Source organism: Atta cephalotes, assembly GCF_000143395.1.
Source record: "Atta cephalotes unplaced genomic scaffold scaffold00025, whole genome shotgun sequence".
In the NCBI taxonomy this organism is placed as follows: domain Eukaryota; kingdom Metazoa; phylum Arthropoda; class Insecta; order Hymenoptera; family Formicidae; genus Atta; species Atta cephalotes.
In genome coordinates, this window is record NW_012130089.1 from 4,069,966 (window position 1) to 4,086,291 (window position 16,326).

The 16,326-nt window shown below is 34.0% G+C and overlaps 1 protein-coding gene across 1 annotated transcript in view; it reads right to left on the reverse strand.

Moving 5' to 3' along the window:
- Positions 1-4,489: 4,489 nt before the first annotated feature.
- The window catches only part of LOC105620334 (kinesin-like protein Klp10A), a 16,117-nt gene continuing 4,280 nt past the window's right edge, over positions 4,490-16,326 (reverse strand). The window contains exons 4-13 of the mRNA XM_012201835.1: positions 15,091-15,237; positions 13,157-13,187; positions 10,952-11,360; positions 10,141-10,714; positions 9,656-9,905; positions 9,407-9,561; positions 9,116-9,322; positions 8,778-8,952; positions 6,158-6,250; positions 4,490-4,647 (exon numbers count right to left, since the gene is read on the reverse strand). Coding sequence (XP_012057225.1) covers positions 4,490-4,647; positions 6,158-6,250; positions 8,778-8,952; positions 9,116-9,322; positions 9,407-9,561; positions 9,656-9,905; positions 10,141-10,714; positions 10,952-11,360; positions 13,157-13,187; positions 15,091-15,237 — 2,199 coding nt within the window. The remainder of the gene's footprint in view (positions 4,648-6,157; positions 6,251-8,777; positions 8,953-9,115; positions 9,323-9,406; positions 9,562-9,655; positions 9,906-10,140; positions 10,715-10,951; positions 11,361-13,156; positions 13,188-15,090; positions 15,238-16,326) is intronic.

Consider the following 16,326-nt stretch of genomic DNA (forward strand, 5'->3'; position numbering starts at 1 on the left):
TATATATATATATATATATATATATATATATATATATATATATATCATTTTTAGATCAAAAAATGTTCCAGACTCGTTGATTCTAACACAGAAGCGCTCGGTTTCTTTTATAGAAAAGTCGTCTATTAATGTACAGGCCATGAAGAATAAATAGATGAGCGATTGAAGTGCGAAGGTGCGATTTGAAAACGGGCTCGCGATATATTCCGACAGTGACTGTAAATATATCAAATCTCGTTAGTCGTGAGAGCACATCTCTTCGGAATCCATTCCACGTTATGTACCGTTAGAGAAGATAACTGCGGATTTTTTTTCTTTCCCCCTTGTGCGATTTCTCAAGACGCTCATGTGGCTGCATCGTGTTCGCGACTATCAGCGATGTAGGCACATGAGTTTCCTCTGTCTTTGTATAGTCGCCATCTCCGCCAGAAAATAGGACGTAGTTATCGTTTAAAACATGAAGTTGACGCGCGTTAGCCGCTAAGCACGGCGCGTAGTACATTTTATTTCGCACGTTCTTTTCTTTATGAAAAAAAAAAGACATTTTATGTACAGAACGGTATTTTTAGTTGTATATACATACATGATGTAAGCGTGTATGGATATGTATATGATGTAGTGAAGAGATAGTAGAAAAATCTTTGTGTTATATGTGACATGTTACATGATAAGAAATTAGGCTTTTAATGAAAAAAAACCTAGTATAAATGGCTTAGTTGAACAGGTTTGCGTATACAGAGCGTACTTTATTACCGTAGAAAAAGAAGAATTAAATGATCAGACATGTCAAACACAGCATTGATCGAGCGTACCGATAAAAGATTTTTTTCGTCATCATTGCTCGACGAAATCTTTAGATAGTCTTGCAGGATGATACGTTTACGGGACGCCAAGAATTTTTAAAGATAAATTCTTCGTGATCAGCTGTATCATTCGGTATATAAAAAAATTATCCGCTTGATTTATACGCATTCACCTGCTGTCTACGCATGCATTTCCGATAATCGTTGTCTCGTGCAGCTCTACCAAGTACGAAATAAAATTAATACCTACCTGTGTATCTGTACAATGTCTGAATTCGTTTCGCAATTACGCGATTTTATGACCCATCCCAGATCCCTTCGTTGCATCAGTATAAATAAAGTATAAATAAAGTGTTATTATTTGGAATGAATTCCGAAATTGTTCAATTATTCTTTAAATATTTATTAAGTTCTCTAAGAAAACAGAATAATTTTAAGGGGAATCCATTCTGAACAGAATCCATATACGTGTGTAAGGTATCGATTATGTAACGTTTTCACTAAAACGAAAAAAATTTTATGTATGATATATGTACATATCATACAAATTTTTACGTTTTCACTAGAGAAAGTCACAGATCGATACATAGATCTGATTGATAAAATAAATCGAACAGTTTCTAATAATTCAAACACAAAGATCAAGTATCATGGGATTGTGTTAAAAATCAGAAAAATGCAATTTTACTAGACACGAAATTTTGTATAATTATGATGCTTTTCAGCAAGAGACAGTGTAATATAGTGAATAATTTTATCTTTATTAATTTTATCTTATTTATTATTAATTTTATCTTAATTTTATTTTTGTTTAATATTGGCAGACAAGGATATAATAATTCATCTGTCACATTGTCTTATTTGTCTCTCCCTGGAAAACGTCTCTAATTTCCTATTGGCGTACCATTTTTTTTTAAATCTTAAGATATACTGGTTAGGACGAGGAACGTAATTGAATGTTTATTTTTCAATCTGATTTATTTCATTCATAAAGCAACAACGTGAAACCTTTCATACGTATCCAAAACTTTTCTGTGCACATCGAATTAGAATAGTTCAGAAGTCGACTATTAAATACGACATATAATAGGGAAAGGATGTTTGGAGAGGGGGGGATACGTGTCGTATATTTGATTTATTCGTCTCCCTTCGCATAAATTATATAGTTATAAAAAAATAAGAAGTATATAACATCTTTCGATTACTAAGCCTCATCTTTTTCTATCGCGCCACTATTTATTAAAAAATACTATATTCGAAGTGGTGAAACGTGAATTTTTTTTTCATAATCTTGAAGAATAGCTAAATTATAAAATCTCGACAATGGGGAAATATCGTATAGCTGAGCTACAGCAGCCGCTAACTGCTCGGAAACGTTAGCGTTTGTTAATTAAGGCGACACATATTTAGCAGAAATGTTGGATATGTAGCGAGGGATGAATTTTTTCGATAAGTGAAGCACAACTCGCTAATATGTAGTCACAATTTTCGATCAATGTTACATACTCGATAAGTATGCTATGTTAAGTTAGAGGATGCCTTCAGCGGCATGTGTGACTATCTCGTTTTTTAATACAACAGTAATCTCAAACAATTTCTTTACAACTCCGCGCTAGTATTCTATATATTTATATAAAAAATCGTAAATCTTGTCAACACAGAAAGATTGATGCTCCATTTACTCTCATCTATCTGCGCGTTATTGTTGTTACTTTGTTAATTTATCTCTAGTTCCAAGATCGAGAGTAACTTCTCTCAAATCATTAGAACATTACACGTTTACAAAATCGAGCGTACACACGTAATGATTGTTAACTCGCGAGACTGACACGCACGAGGATTTTACATTTATACAAGAACGCATTTGGAATAAAATCTTCAAGAGAGATAAAATCGTGCGATACACGTTATATATCTTTTTAATTCTCTATTGTCTAGTGCGACTGCAGTGCGATATATTTTCTTGTATCGTAATGCAATGATTTTCAACAAATTGTGATAAGACAAAACTAGTTGGCCTGCAAATAACAAGATAGGTAAATATTTTAAACGCGTATTATAGAAACAAATATCGAGAAATCGGCAGTAAAATACAAAGAAAAAACAGAATTGCTATGTTTAATTTATATACGAATGCTGAACATTATCAGCTCTACTTCCCTTTTTTGGCCAAAGAAAGTTGTTTTCTATCTTTATATTAATTCCAGATAATATTATAATATTAGCATGATATTGGTATCAATTATCGCGATGTATCTTAGAAAATGTGGAAACGAGATGGAATTAAAATTCTTTATATCTTAGAATCGATCGAAGAATCTCCTCTGGTTAAAAAGGAAATATATCTATAGGGACATTAAATGGGAACATTAAAACTTCATCGTGGCTCTATAATTGTGATAAAAATCGACGGTATTCCGTTGGACGTATCCGTAATGAAGCTTGTTAAAGCTTGCTGCTTGTTAAACGCTTGAGACCGCTTCGCGAACATTGCGATTCGATAGAGTGAGGAAGAAAACACAAGAGTATGCGTTGATAAATCAAATGAAGATTTTAATTTCATACTTTTAATAACGTAAGAAAAAAAGAAGACCGTTTGATGCCGTCGACGATATTAATACTAAAAAACTTAAATATCCGGATGAGCGCCGCTGGATAGTTTCTTAAGAGCTAAGAGTTACATTCTTTTTTTTGTTCATCCTCTCGAAATCAGTCGTTATTTGGTTTATGAAAGAGTTGTGTGTGTATACATGCACTTGTGTATGCGTGTGTTAAATGAGTATACAAGGTATCGCCATGATATATCCCGGCAAATCGGTTCACTAAGGCTTTTTTTCTTTATCCAATAATACACTGGGTCCCTCGTAATAATACACCTAGCATTCTACAGTCTAAAAAAAAAACGAGTGTTTATCTGACGGCGTAATAACTTATGCATTATCATTTGCGGTGCGTTGCATCTCAATGACGAACAAATTGTACAATCAATTGAGTATCGATGTGTCGTTGACGGCTTAAAATTTTGGTCTCTTTTGCGGCCCAAAAAATATGTAAATCACGTAAGAATTCATTTCGATAAATATGCAATTACATACTGACGAAATTTTGATCCCCGAGCCAAAATCAAACGTGCATTTGTTTGTTACCTTCGCGAAAAATTCCGGATTTGCTTAAAATTTCCTACGGTTCGAAACTAAAAGAGGCACCAATTAGAAATCTTGGCTAAAAAAAGTTCTTCGACTTCTGCCGAGACGAACATATCTAATGCGGTAAAAACAAATAATTAATTTTTCGCTGGTGAATCCTTAAGCAACTATTGTTATTATGCCTGCCATACTTCGGCTTACATATCCCTTCCTGCGGAATTTTCTTTTCTTATTCTTTCATTTTACAATGGAGAATCATTCGAGAAGAATCGTTATATGATACAAGATCGCTAGGTTGAGATTTACGAGTCGAGTTCTTTGCTATCTCGACGATGTACATTTCGTAGCAATTTCGAAGGCAAGACATTTGTTACATTTTGCGTTCCTATGACTGTCGCACTAGTGTCATGGCATATCTGCTTTTCGCGCGCGCTTGTAATTAAGAGTCGATACACACATAAGAAGCGGACTTTTTTTTCACCGGTGAGAAATAATTACTTTTTGTGTCTTTTTTTTTTGCGTTCGCTAGGGGTGACATTTTTAATTGTACCGCGTTGAGATGTTGCGCATTCGAGTCATCTTCTGGCTGATTTGTTCCTCCTGTAGCAGCTGCCCGCGGAACTGGCTGACTTGGTCGAGCGCGGCGTTCAGAATGTCACGTTGCTGTATTAACAGCTGCTCCCACTTTTGGGCATATGCTGCAACAGATAACACGCACACCCGTCAGAGCACCCAAGAGCATGATTAGATACATCGGCTTAGCGTAGTTAAGGATTAAATCGGATATACATAGAGGTGACGTATTACAAGTAAACGCTGGAGCTATTTCCCCTGATTTATTTGAGCATCGTTTAGCTTTACATCTTAAAATAACAATCACATATTTATTTTGTTATAGTTTCATTGCTGTTTTAGTTCATCCAGTCAGAGACATAATTACTGAGCTTAATAATCATATAACAAGTTTAGTGATGTCTTAATGCTTCAGCGAAAGTAAACATATATTGCAATGAAACCCAGAAAAACAAGAATTATAATGTTAATTAAAACACAATCGTTAGTGATTTGAAATAAAAGAATATCTAAAGACAGCTTAAATCTAGCTTACAAATTTACTACTAGAATTGTAAATAAAAGCCGCTATTTTTTCATAAAGCATAATTATAAAAATTAATGGGTTGTATATTAATATCTAACTTGTATTTGTTTATAAATCAGTTCAAAAGCGCCTGAAGTTACAGGATTAAGAGATTTGAAATATTATTTGTAAAATGTGAATATAAATACAATTAAATATCGATGTCCCTACACAAATTGAAGCTTAAGCTGAACACACAAGCCAGAGATTGTGAACTGTTTCCGTATAAAAGTTTTCGTATAATATCATCCTTAATGTGATATTGCCATTAGCTTAATAATCCACAAAAATAACATTTATTAACAAAGACTCGGTTTGTGTACATACATAAAATAATACGTTCACGCTTCTAAGATATACATACTAATCATATTTTGTTTATACAACACTGTTAATTTCATATCTTATTCAAATTTAATTTCTACAGTACATATACATATATAAAATTATTTAATAATTCCTTTAACAATACATTTGTCATAACATTATGTTTAATAAAATACAATAATACGTAATAATAATAAAAAAGAAAAGAAAAATGTTGAGTTTACCCTTCCAGGATCTGTTTGCGTTTCAAGAAAAAATTTATGAAGTATGATATTAATATTGTAAAATCTTGCTGCAAAATATTGCTTCTTTATAACACAATTTGTATTCAATTATTCGTACACGGAACAGTATTTTTTATTGGAATTACAGTAATTTGGCTTGAATTTGCTGTTCCTTAAATATATCTATAATAATAGACATAGTTAAAAAAGATCAAATGATTCAATTGTCTTAAAAATTGAACGACTTTGATGCTTCATTATAAATACTGCATTATCGATAGAAATCTAAATTTTTTAAATGAGAAGAAAATCCATTTCTGACGTTACATTGGCAAAATCAAATAAAATTCCCGGTACCAAATCGCTAAAAAATATTATTTTTGAGGATATATTTAAAATGCGTGTGATATCGAAATGAGAAAATAATGTGACGCGTATCATTAGTATGGTGCACATTAAAATAAGCTGTTTATCTGAACTATTTTTTATAGAATTGTTAATCGAATAATATTGTCGTACCGTCGGAAAATAGTTTTCTCTCTATAAGACGTCTACGTAACGAGAAACTCCTCAGGTAGGGTGACTCAAACTTTGTTCTTTTCCGCCTCAAATCTGTAACGTTTTCTGATATTATATTAAATTTTTTCTACAAGTACAATGCAATGTGATTTTTTTCATATAAAGTGTACAAGTATAAGGCACCTAAAAAATTATACTTTGCTTTTGCTATAATAAACTGTAATAAACTGTACATTATGCTGTAATAAACTATAATCCGAACTAGTAGTCAGCCATATTTTTTCTTTGTAAAAGCTAGTAATATTGATAAAATACGTGACTTATAATAAGTTCATACATATGTCATATATTTTGTAGTGGATTTCGTCTATTTAAAATTAAAAAGATCTTAAAATATAGAAACTAATTTCACAGAATAAACGACGAGTGCTGCATAAAATGCGATTGCAAAATCAAAATACATTTAACATAACATTACTATATGGCACACAAGAATTAGTAACATTTTAATCGTGCATACAGCCAAGTGCTTAAATTCGAAGGAATGTATTTTCATTAAAATTAAATAAAAAGATAAAAAAAATTATAGTAGTATTCCATAAGCAAATTTTTTACACAATAATTAAAATTAAAAAGCTCTAAAAATTGAATCAACAAAGGGAATGATAATACCAATGAGAATTGCCTGTGTAATCCAAATGTGTGTGTGTGTGTGTGTGTGTGTGTGTGTATTAATTACCAATTACAGATGTAAATTTTGACCCTAAATTGGGTCATTCTCAATGTATGAATAACAAATATCAAAGCCGTGTAAGAAAGTTCTCTCAATTTCTCACATGCTCTCAAGACGCAAGTATAGTCACATTGTTATAATAATAAATATAGTAAATAATTTTTGTTATTCATATTGAGGATCCAATTTTAAGATCGAAATGTCTGTAATTAATGATTTATATATATAGATTATACACAATCAACTGTGTCGGCTCTCATTATCATTCTCTTTGTTGATTATTCCTTTTTTTCTATGAATAACACACACATATAAAAATATACAATAAGAATTAATTCATATGTTTTATGTAGATAATTATATGTTATCCTGTTTTTTATCCTCTTTCTTTTGTACATAAATAAAAAAGATAATGTATACTGTTGGCAGCAGCAAAAATAAAATAATGTTTTTTAAGAAAGATAGCAAAGAATACCAAATTTTATAGCAATCTAATTGAATAGCAGAGTTCTTCTTATGATTAATTGTTTTTCTAATATTTGATTTAACATTAGTCGAAGATTCGACCAATTCTTTGGCATTGCAAAGATTACTATTTTCCTCATTAACATTACTGATATCATGTTGAGAATATAAAATAATACTATTGTCTGTTCGCGAGTCAACATCATGTGTGTTTTTATTCTTATCGCTTTTATCCGTCATGTTTCTCCATTTTAAAATATTAAATGTTGCCGGCAATCCGCAGTTATCTTGATCGATATCGTAGTCTTTAAAATTAATACATCTTTTACAATCATTAACGCAAATGTCAATATAAGACCGGCAGCTAGCATTGCTGTCGGTCCACTTCTCCCACGAATCGTCGATAGTTTGAGAGTCGAATTTGTTCGGGTTAAAAATATCTTCTTTACTCGCAGATTTTTTTTTCGCGAAGTCCTCGTAGTAATAATTATAATTCGTTAGTTGATTTTTCACGTCGTATAGTTTATCTTTATGAGGCGAATAATAAGTATTACAATGCGTATCTTTAGGGCTTGTTTTAATACGGAATGTACCAGACCAATGATATTTCTGAGTCTTCTTCTTATTACTAATGGATCCTTTGATCCGTTGACTTTGATTGAATCTTTGAATGGAACGTTCTGTAGGCGTGCTTTTAATTGAATTCTTTCTAGCATTTTGACCGGTTGTCATGCTTTTCTTCTTGATAATGGGTCTGACAGGCGTGCGAGGAAGAACATTCGAGTCCTTCTCAATGTCATTCGAACTGAAATTATTTCCGAACTCCATCTCATTGTTCCAGCAAGACATCAATGAATTCTCCGCGGATGTATTTACTTCCAATGTGTTTAAAGTCTGCGTGTCGCTGTCCGTGTCGTCACTTATCACTATCATCGCGTTTGCCGGGCTGCTGTCTCTCCGGTGATGATTTAACGTGACGATCGAATTTGCCTTAGTCTTACTGCGCGTATCTGTTATAAAATGCGATGCACTGTGATACCGGCAAGTACAACGTTTCGTACTTTTTAAGTTTTTACTATAAGTTACTGACGGAATAATCTCAACAAAAGCAACATGAATCGTCACTTAAGAAGATTTGATGCTTATCGCCACATGATGTCTGTGAATTTTTACCACGAAAATCTGATGCTAGAAGCCCCATTAAATATTAAATATATAATTTTTCATATTTGAAAATTTTTCTCGAAAAGAAAGAAGACTACTTCTGTGACACATGGAAGAGACACGTCGAAATTGTGTATTACGTTCTTCACAAAAGTGCACCGTCCAGCACAATATAGTGTAAGAGATTAAAGCAGTAACAAACGGAAAACCAATAGAAAAATGTAAACAAAAGTGCAAACAAAAATAAATTTGTCGTACCTTCTTGGTCATAATCCACTTCATGAGTCGCGCTGAACACACTGTGCGCGTCGTTAAGGAATTTAGTCGTATTATCCATGACCAATTTGTGCGTATCCAATACTTCTTCTTCGAGCATTTGCAGAGCTGATACTGCCTCATGGAAAGTGTACAAATCTTGCGAAAGTTCACCTTCCTATGAAGAAGTAAATCATTTTCATTACATTTAGATACATAATTTTTTCTTAACATTATTTTTTCTTAACATTAATGAATAATATTTAATTACTATTCGATATTATTCGATTTATAATTGTTGAATTTTATAATATATTGTTATGAGTTTGAGAATCGCTTACATTGAGAGATCGAAGCTGCGCTAAATCGCTATCCGACAATACACTATTGTTTCCCTGTTCCTCGATCTTCATTCCTCGGTCATCATCAGTCGGTGAAGCTTTTATTTCGGTAGGATCAGTTGCCGCCAATTCTTTCACTCGATCCGCGTATCTCAATGTATTTAGGGAATGCTCGCAGGAACTCATTCCGGGACTAATCATCGCTATCTATAAACGAATAACATCTGATAAATTACCTATTTTTCTTTTGATATCTTTATTTCATGATAATATAACTATGAAACAACTTACCATGCAAGTTTTCGATTTTTCACCAATAAAACTGTCCCTTAATACTTGTGTCAGCTTGCTTGCTCTAAAAGGCAAATGCGTACCCTTACGGCTTAATGCGCGTATACATTCTTTTAACGCTAATAAAGATTTATTGATCTCTGCACCTTCCATTCCTAAAAATTTCAGTAACATTAGTAAAATGAAAGAAGACATAGATCATTAATTATAATCATTTCAGTTGTCAGAATTGATTATATATTTACTCACGAGTTTGCCTATTAGCAGACGATGTATCAGCACCCCTTTCATTACCAGCAAGATCGATAAGTGAGAACTTTCCGTGCACCTTATGTGTGCCCGGGATACGCGCTATTATTTGGAATACCGCGTGTGATCTCGAAGAATTAGAATTAGCGCTCGTCTGACCACTCGTTCTGGCGCTGTTTCCGTGTTGTATTAACTTTAATACTTCGTCGCAAGTTTCTACAACCTTCTCCGTCAGTCCGACTATTTGCACCTATTATTAAACACAAGAAAATTTCAAATTGCATTATCAAATAATTTCCAATTGACTTAGGAATTTACTACATAATGAAAGATAGCCAATATATATGTGCCAAAATAAATTAAAAATAAATATGTAATACTGAACATAAGCAATTGACATAAACTTTAATTAATAGTGATTATTTAAATATATGATTAATTAGTGATCAGATCCAATTAAAATTTCTTATTTCAATAAAGCGAACCTGTTGTTTGCCATCCTCCAGAACTCTCAATTTCTCTTTGTCCGCCAAAAGATCAAACACTTTGCCAGAGTAGATTTCAAAGAAGCTAGCGGAAATGACCAGATTCAGGGGCCGATACTTGGCTAATTTGAGGCATTTGAACACGTCTTTGGCAACCATAGCGTAAATGCCCTTCTTGCAATCCTGTGTTTTGCCATTAAAATCACCTCCCATTGTATGAGTCTTGCCGCTGCCGGTCTGACCATACGCGAAGCACGTGGCCATGCCACCCTCAAAAATCGTTTGCACCAGCGGTTTAGCCGTATACTTGTAAACTATCTCGTTGTTGCACGTTTCATCGAACGCATAATCAAATCTAAAGATCTGATTCTCAAGATATTTCGTGAGATCTACTTTAGACTTTGGCTCATGCACTACCATCTGATCCTTGCTGGGCACGCTGATCACGTCGATCTCCTTGCGCACGTGCTCCTTCTTATTAAGTGGACGTTTCCTCACGCACACAGTGATCTGATGATCTTCCACGGCGTCAGTCTCCCGCAACGGCCTAAATTCTATGCTGTTTTGGTATTCTCTGTAAAAATTAAACAAATAAATACAATTAAACAATACAGTTGATACATCATATTTCCTATCAATCACAAAACATTAAGTTTACAAATATTCCACAAAGATTAATAATTTATTCGAGTTTATAATTCTATATAATATTAAATGTATATAATTCTATATAATATTAAATGATTTCTTAAATAATTATTAATTATTAATTATTTCTTAAATAATATTATATTTTAGAATCAGTAGCAACCTTATCATGGCAAGGAATTCCCAATTTGGATTGCCTGGATCCAGATTCATTAGCGCTTCCTTTTCCTCCTTAAGTTCTGCTTGTCGTTGTCTCCTCTCTTCCCTGTTCTTCTTCAATCTCTCGACCTCCTTGACGACATTGGATCGCCTACCCCGACCGTTCTCTACCTGGGATTGTTGTTGCAACTGCTGTTGTTGCTGTTGCTGCTGCGCTTGTTTTTGTTGTCTGTTCTGCACCGGAGTCATCAGGCATTGCGTGACGGTTGTCGTCGGTGTCGGCGGTATATTCTCGAGTTCCCGGCGTCCTGTGAGGCCGGAAACCGATTCGCCGTGACCGTTCACCGACGTGGTCGACGACATTATGTTCGTCGGTCGACCCGTTGGTCGTGACAATTGCCTATTCGAACCAGCTGAAATATTAGTATGAGGATTAATGGTGCTCGCACTGTCCTCTTTACTCTTAGCGATCGAACTGACTATGTCAAGATTAAAATCAGAAGAAAAACATAAATTATATCTTTGATCTCGCGTGATCTATCTCAATCTTTTCGTCCAATTCTTTTCACGCTGATGCCTCGAATCTGATATTTTATTTCTAATCACTATACTATATCAGTGAAAAAGAAAACCTAGGTTTCTGACGTTAGTAAAATTACAAAAAATTTTTCAAGTTTTAAATGCAATTACATTTTACCGTTCCTTTGTAAAGCGTGCGAGATCACCTTTACTTTCAGATTTACACTTATGTTTAATTCAAAATAAAATCGCGAGATTATTAGACATACATTTTCGCTAAGTTATACTATTTAACAAAAAGTCATTGGTACATATCTCAAAGTTTTTTTGCGCTGAACGATGATTTAATTTCAAGCCAATTTTATTCCAGTTTACTCAAAATCTAAACTACAAAAATTTTATAAAGATATAATAATCGTATGTAAACGCGAAAAAATGTTTGTACTACTCTCTAAATTTTTTTTAGTGAAATCTTACTCCAAAAGAATTAAAACTGCCACTATTTAAAAAAAAGGATAAATTTGCACTCTTAAATAACAGTGGCAAAATTTCACTCTTTTTTTTTTGGAGTAAGATTCCCCAAAAAGGAATGAGATTTTTTCCTTTGGAATGAATTTAAAAAAAAAAGAAAATCTGCCACTCTTATTCAAGAGTGCAAATTTTTCATTCTTTTTCAATGGTAGTATTTTAATTCTTTTGGAGTGAGAGTTCATTAATCTAAAGAGTACGATACTTTAAAGAAAATCTATATATTCAATAGTATAATAATAATAATAATAATAATATTAACAAAGACATCACAGAATCTCCAAGAGATCCACCACATTACCGGCATCGTCTTCGATTCGAAGCGTCAGGATCTGATTGTCATCGCCAGTGACGTCTGTACTTTCGCAATTACTGATTTTATTTTTCCTTCGGAAACAATAGGCGAGTGGGTCGAATCTCATGATAGACGCGGCATACACGAAATCTCAACGATTTTTAACCAAGCCGTTCGTCGCGAGAGGCAAACGAGAGCGACGTTCCACCGGGTGGTGCGCACTGCCGAGGTAAATCGAACAATGTTAGAGAGAGGAGGGTCAGCAGCAAAATACACCCCCAGCTTGGTCTACCACGTCGTACTGTAGGTTCCATCGAGGTCCTTGCCCTTGCCTTGCATACGGCGCATGAATATCGATAGTCACGGCTCAGCCGTATACACGTGCAGCGAAGGCTCCTTGCTACTTGACTTTATCTGGGTGAAAAGACGACGTACATACACTCGACCAGGCGTAGTGTCCCACAACGAAATTGACTTATCGAACGCTGAAGGTTCGACAGTCATTCACGCTTATCGGCGCGTGAATCAAGAAGCATGTGGAAATTTATTCCATGCGTTCACAAATCTCCCTTTTCAAACAAAAATCAGCGGAACGGCGTGTAAGCGAAACGCATGCAATTAGTCTGGTTTCGTTAGATTTCTATATCCGTTTTATTTAGCGGTATAATTAAAACACGTGTTACACCGCAATTAAAGCGGCCAAGAAATCTATTTCATGATGAAAATTTTCCGAAGTGCGAAAATACAGACATCGCCACACACGCGCGGAATTTATTGTAAGCGTCACGATTTCACCGATAACGATGCCGCTTTAGCAAAGTGTAACGAAATAGCAAAGGATCGAAAGAATCTTCGTGGTTAACGTACCTTTCACTGGAATAGACGGCCTGGTGGAGTGCTGAAAATAAAGAAAACAGATTATGTTTAGCAATTTGAAATAAAAAGGTTGGTGGTGTTTCTTCGTGCAACGAAGAGAGGAGTGTTTGTCGACTTACAATCTAAAAAGTGCTGCAAATGAAAAATAATAAAATGGTGCTTCCTTCGAAGCCGGGTGTATAATACATCTTTTTGCCAATATATTCCGCCAGACACGTTCAGGACGCAAGAGATAAAAAAACGGTTCACATCGATCCGGGCGTTAATCACGCCCGCGCGTTCCTTTTACATATCGATCACCGTACATAACGACACGGTTTTTGACCCAGTCACGGTGTAGAGCAATCGCGCTGAGCGATCTTCCATTTCGTTTCACGAAACTAAGCATTTCCGCGAACGAAAATGAAAGAATGCCGTGTGGCAAGTTCTCGCTGGTCGTCTACTAGATATCCGCTAAGTTGCCAGTTCAGCTAACTCGCCGAAATATCAACCTATCGAGATTCCGTCGAATTCAAGCGAGTGTGAAATGGGTGAAAAGAAACGTTAGTGATTAGCGGTGCTCTGGTGGATGGGCACTTTGAGAAAAGCTGATATTTTTCACTTGTGATAAAGAAAAGGTGAAAAGTAGCGAACGCTCCTTTTGTGCAAGAAAAGCTTTAGACACTGAATCCCCAAAATTCATGCAGATCAAGAAAATCTTTTGCAATTCAAACTACACATCATTTTTATCAATCTTGAAAATAACATCTCAAAATAGTTATTTAATCCTTTATGTACGGGAGACCTTATTTGAAGTCCCACCTTCTTTTATTTTATAAATTGCTCATTCGATTTTTATGAAACTTTTATAGGATAATGTTTTCGAATCTAAAGTAAAAAAAAATAGCGAATCCAATAAGGACAGAATTTTTTTTAGATATATTAAAACTCGTAAAACTTAGTTTTATAGAATTTTTAATTAACTAAGTAACTTCAAGTTTCATTTTATTTGAAGCTCATTTATGTTACACAAACAGATTTCCTGATTGATTTTCAAATTGACTTTCAAAAATAACTAATTATAACACTAGAGCTTCTTCATTGGAAATTACTATTTATTTGAATTTATACATTTTCAGACTATATTCAAACTCAGCGATAGCAAAAATTTTCTGAAATCGAATTCTGCAAAGATAATTAAGATTATTTTTTAATTTTATATTGTAATTTTGAAGTCATCCGAGATAGAATTTAAAAATTTTAAGAAACCGAATTCACCTCACATACTCTTAGAAAACAAGATTTTTTTTTATATTTCTTTATTAGAAAGCTTCCATCAAAGGTTTAAATAACATTAAGGTTAATAAATAATTTAAAAGCTGCGAGCATGATAATGATAAATAATTAGTGTTGATAGATATTATCAATTAGATAGAGTGTACTCAATTGGATAGAATTCAATGTTCACAAATTACATTTTATAAATAATTATTTAACTTCACATATACTTCCAATATTATTTTGTATCATGGCATAATAAATTTTATGATCTTTTCCACTTGCATCAAACGTTCATAACATATAAAACACCACGAAGTTGCAATATATCATTTTCTTCAATTTTCTTTCTCCAATTATACAAAAGATATATATGTATGTTGATTCTAATGGACAGTAATCATAGGATATTGTCTTTTGTGTGAAGTTAAATAAATAATTTTTCTAAAGAATGATTTATACATCATATAATTCCCATATAATTTCGTCATACACTATGAATCAAGTAATAAAACTCGCGAGATATCATAAATTTGTATCGTAAAAGCGAGCGATCTCGAAGATGCTAAGGTTCGTTCGGCGACTACGGTTCAAAGACTATTGCTGCAGAGCATTGTGTTGTGGTTGTAGTTGTTGCGGTGATGAGGGGGAAGGTTGGTGCGCGTTACCGAGAGACGAGATGTGACTCGTACAGGAAGCGTTGCGGATGCGAGGCCGTTTCTCGTGGTGTGACCACCGTGGCGTCCGAGGGAGCCCTCCTCTTGGTTCTCCGACTCGTCGACTCCCTCGTCCTCCTCAGCCGAGGAGTCTGGCTCCTTACCGCAGATCGCGATCATGACCAGTTTTACGTAAATCAATCAGACGATTACACCCGTGGTCGATGGAGCCACCGAGGGAATCGATGAGGGGGAGAGTTGTCAAGAAAGATGGCAATTTTGCGGATGAGTGATGGCCGAGACGATGTGAGTTTCGTATTAGAGATCGGTTTGTTATCGATCGGTTTTGCCCGGGGGTGGTCGATGGTCCATCGTCGACACGAGGTCCGTGATTATGAGCAGCGTCCATGGAGGAAAAAAAGATGTTACCATGTTAGTAGCGAAAATGACGCTGCGGACTTTGCCTTTTGTTGATCGATGTATTTACAGGCTTGATAATTTCTTGAAGAAATTTACATTATATTTTAAAATTACGAATGGATCCTTGGACATACAAACCCAATTGAATGTTTAGGTCCAGTATTGGGATTTTGTAACTCTCGACTGTGATCTAGTTTCCACTGAAGCATTTAATACAACATAAAATCAATTTCAAGTCGGTGGAAATGCACTTAATGTGCTCATTTTAGAAGATCCTGCATTAATCCACAAGATTTCAATTTCTAATGGAAATGATACTCTAAATTTGATCTACATCAAAATACAGAAAGCAAATTGCAGATTTCAGTGAAAACTAAACCAGTGTCAGATTGTATTATATTATCGTTATATATTATATAAGATGTTATATAAAAAAAATTGCGTAATGATATCGATACTATCAATTAAAGTTACAGAATCCCTGTACTGCTGGGCTCCTCAAGTCCTCGAATCTTATTGATTTTATTGCCTTTCAATCTTTAATCAGAGGCTAACTTCACTTCTGATAATAATCAAAATATATTTTTCTTAATATTTCAATTTTCATAAATATATTCTTTTTTGTATAAAAATACAAGTGCAAATTATTTTAAAAGCGATTTTGATAAATTCAAAATAAATTTTCCAATTTTCAATTCGTACGATTTAAAATTGCTACATAGAAAATACACGACACTTTGTGCAATATATATATATATATATATATATATATATATACTACATACTATATGTATGTCTATACGTAAGTTATTACGACTAAATTTTATA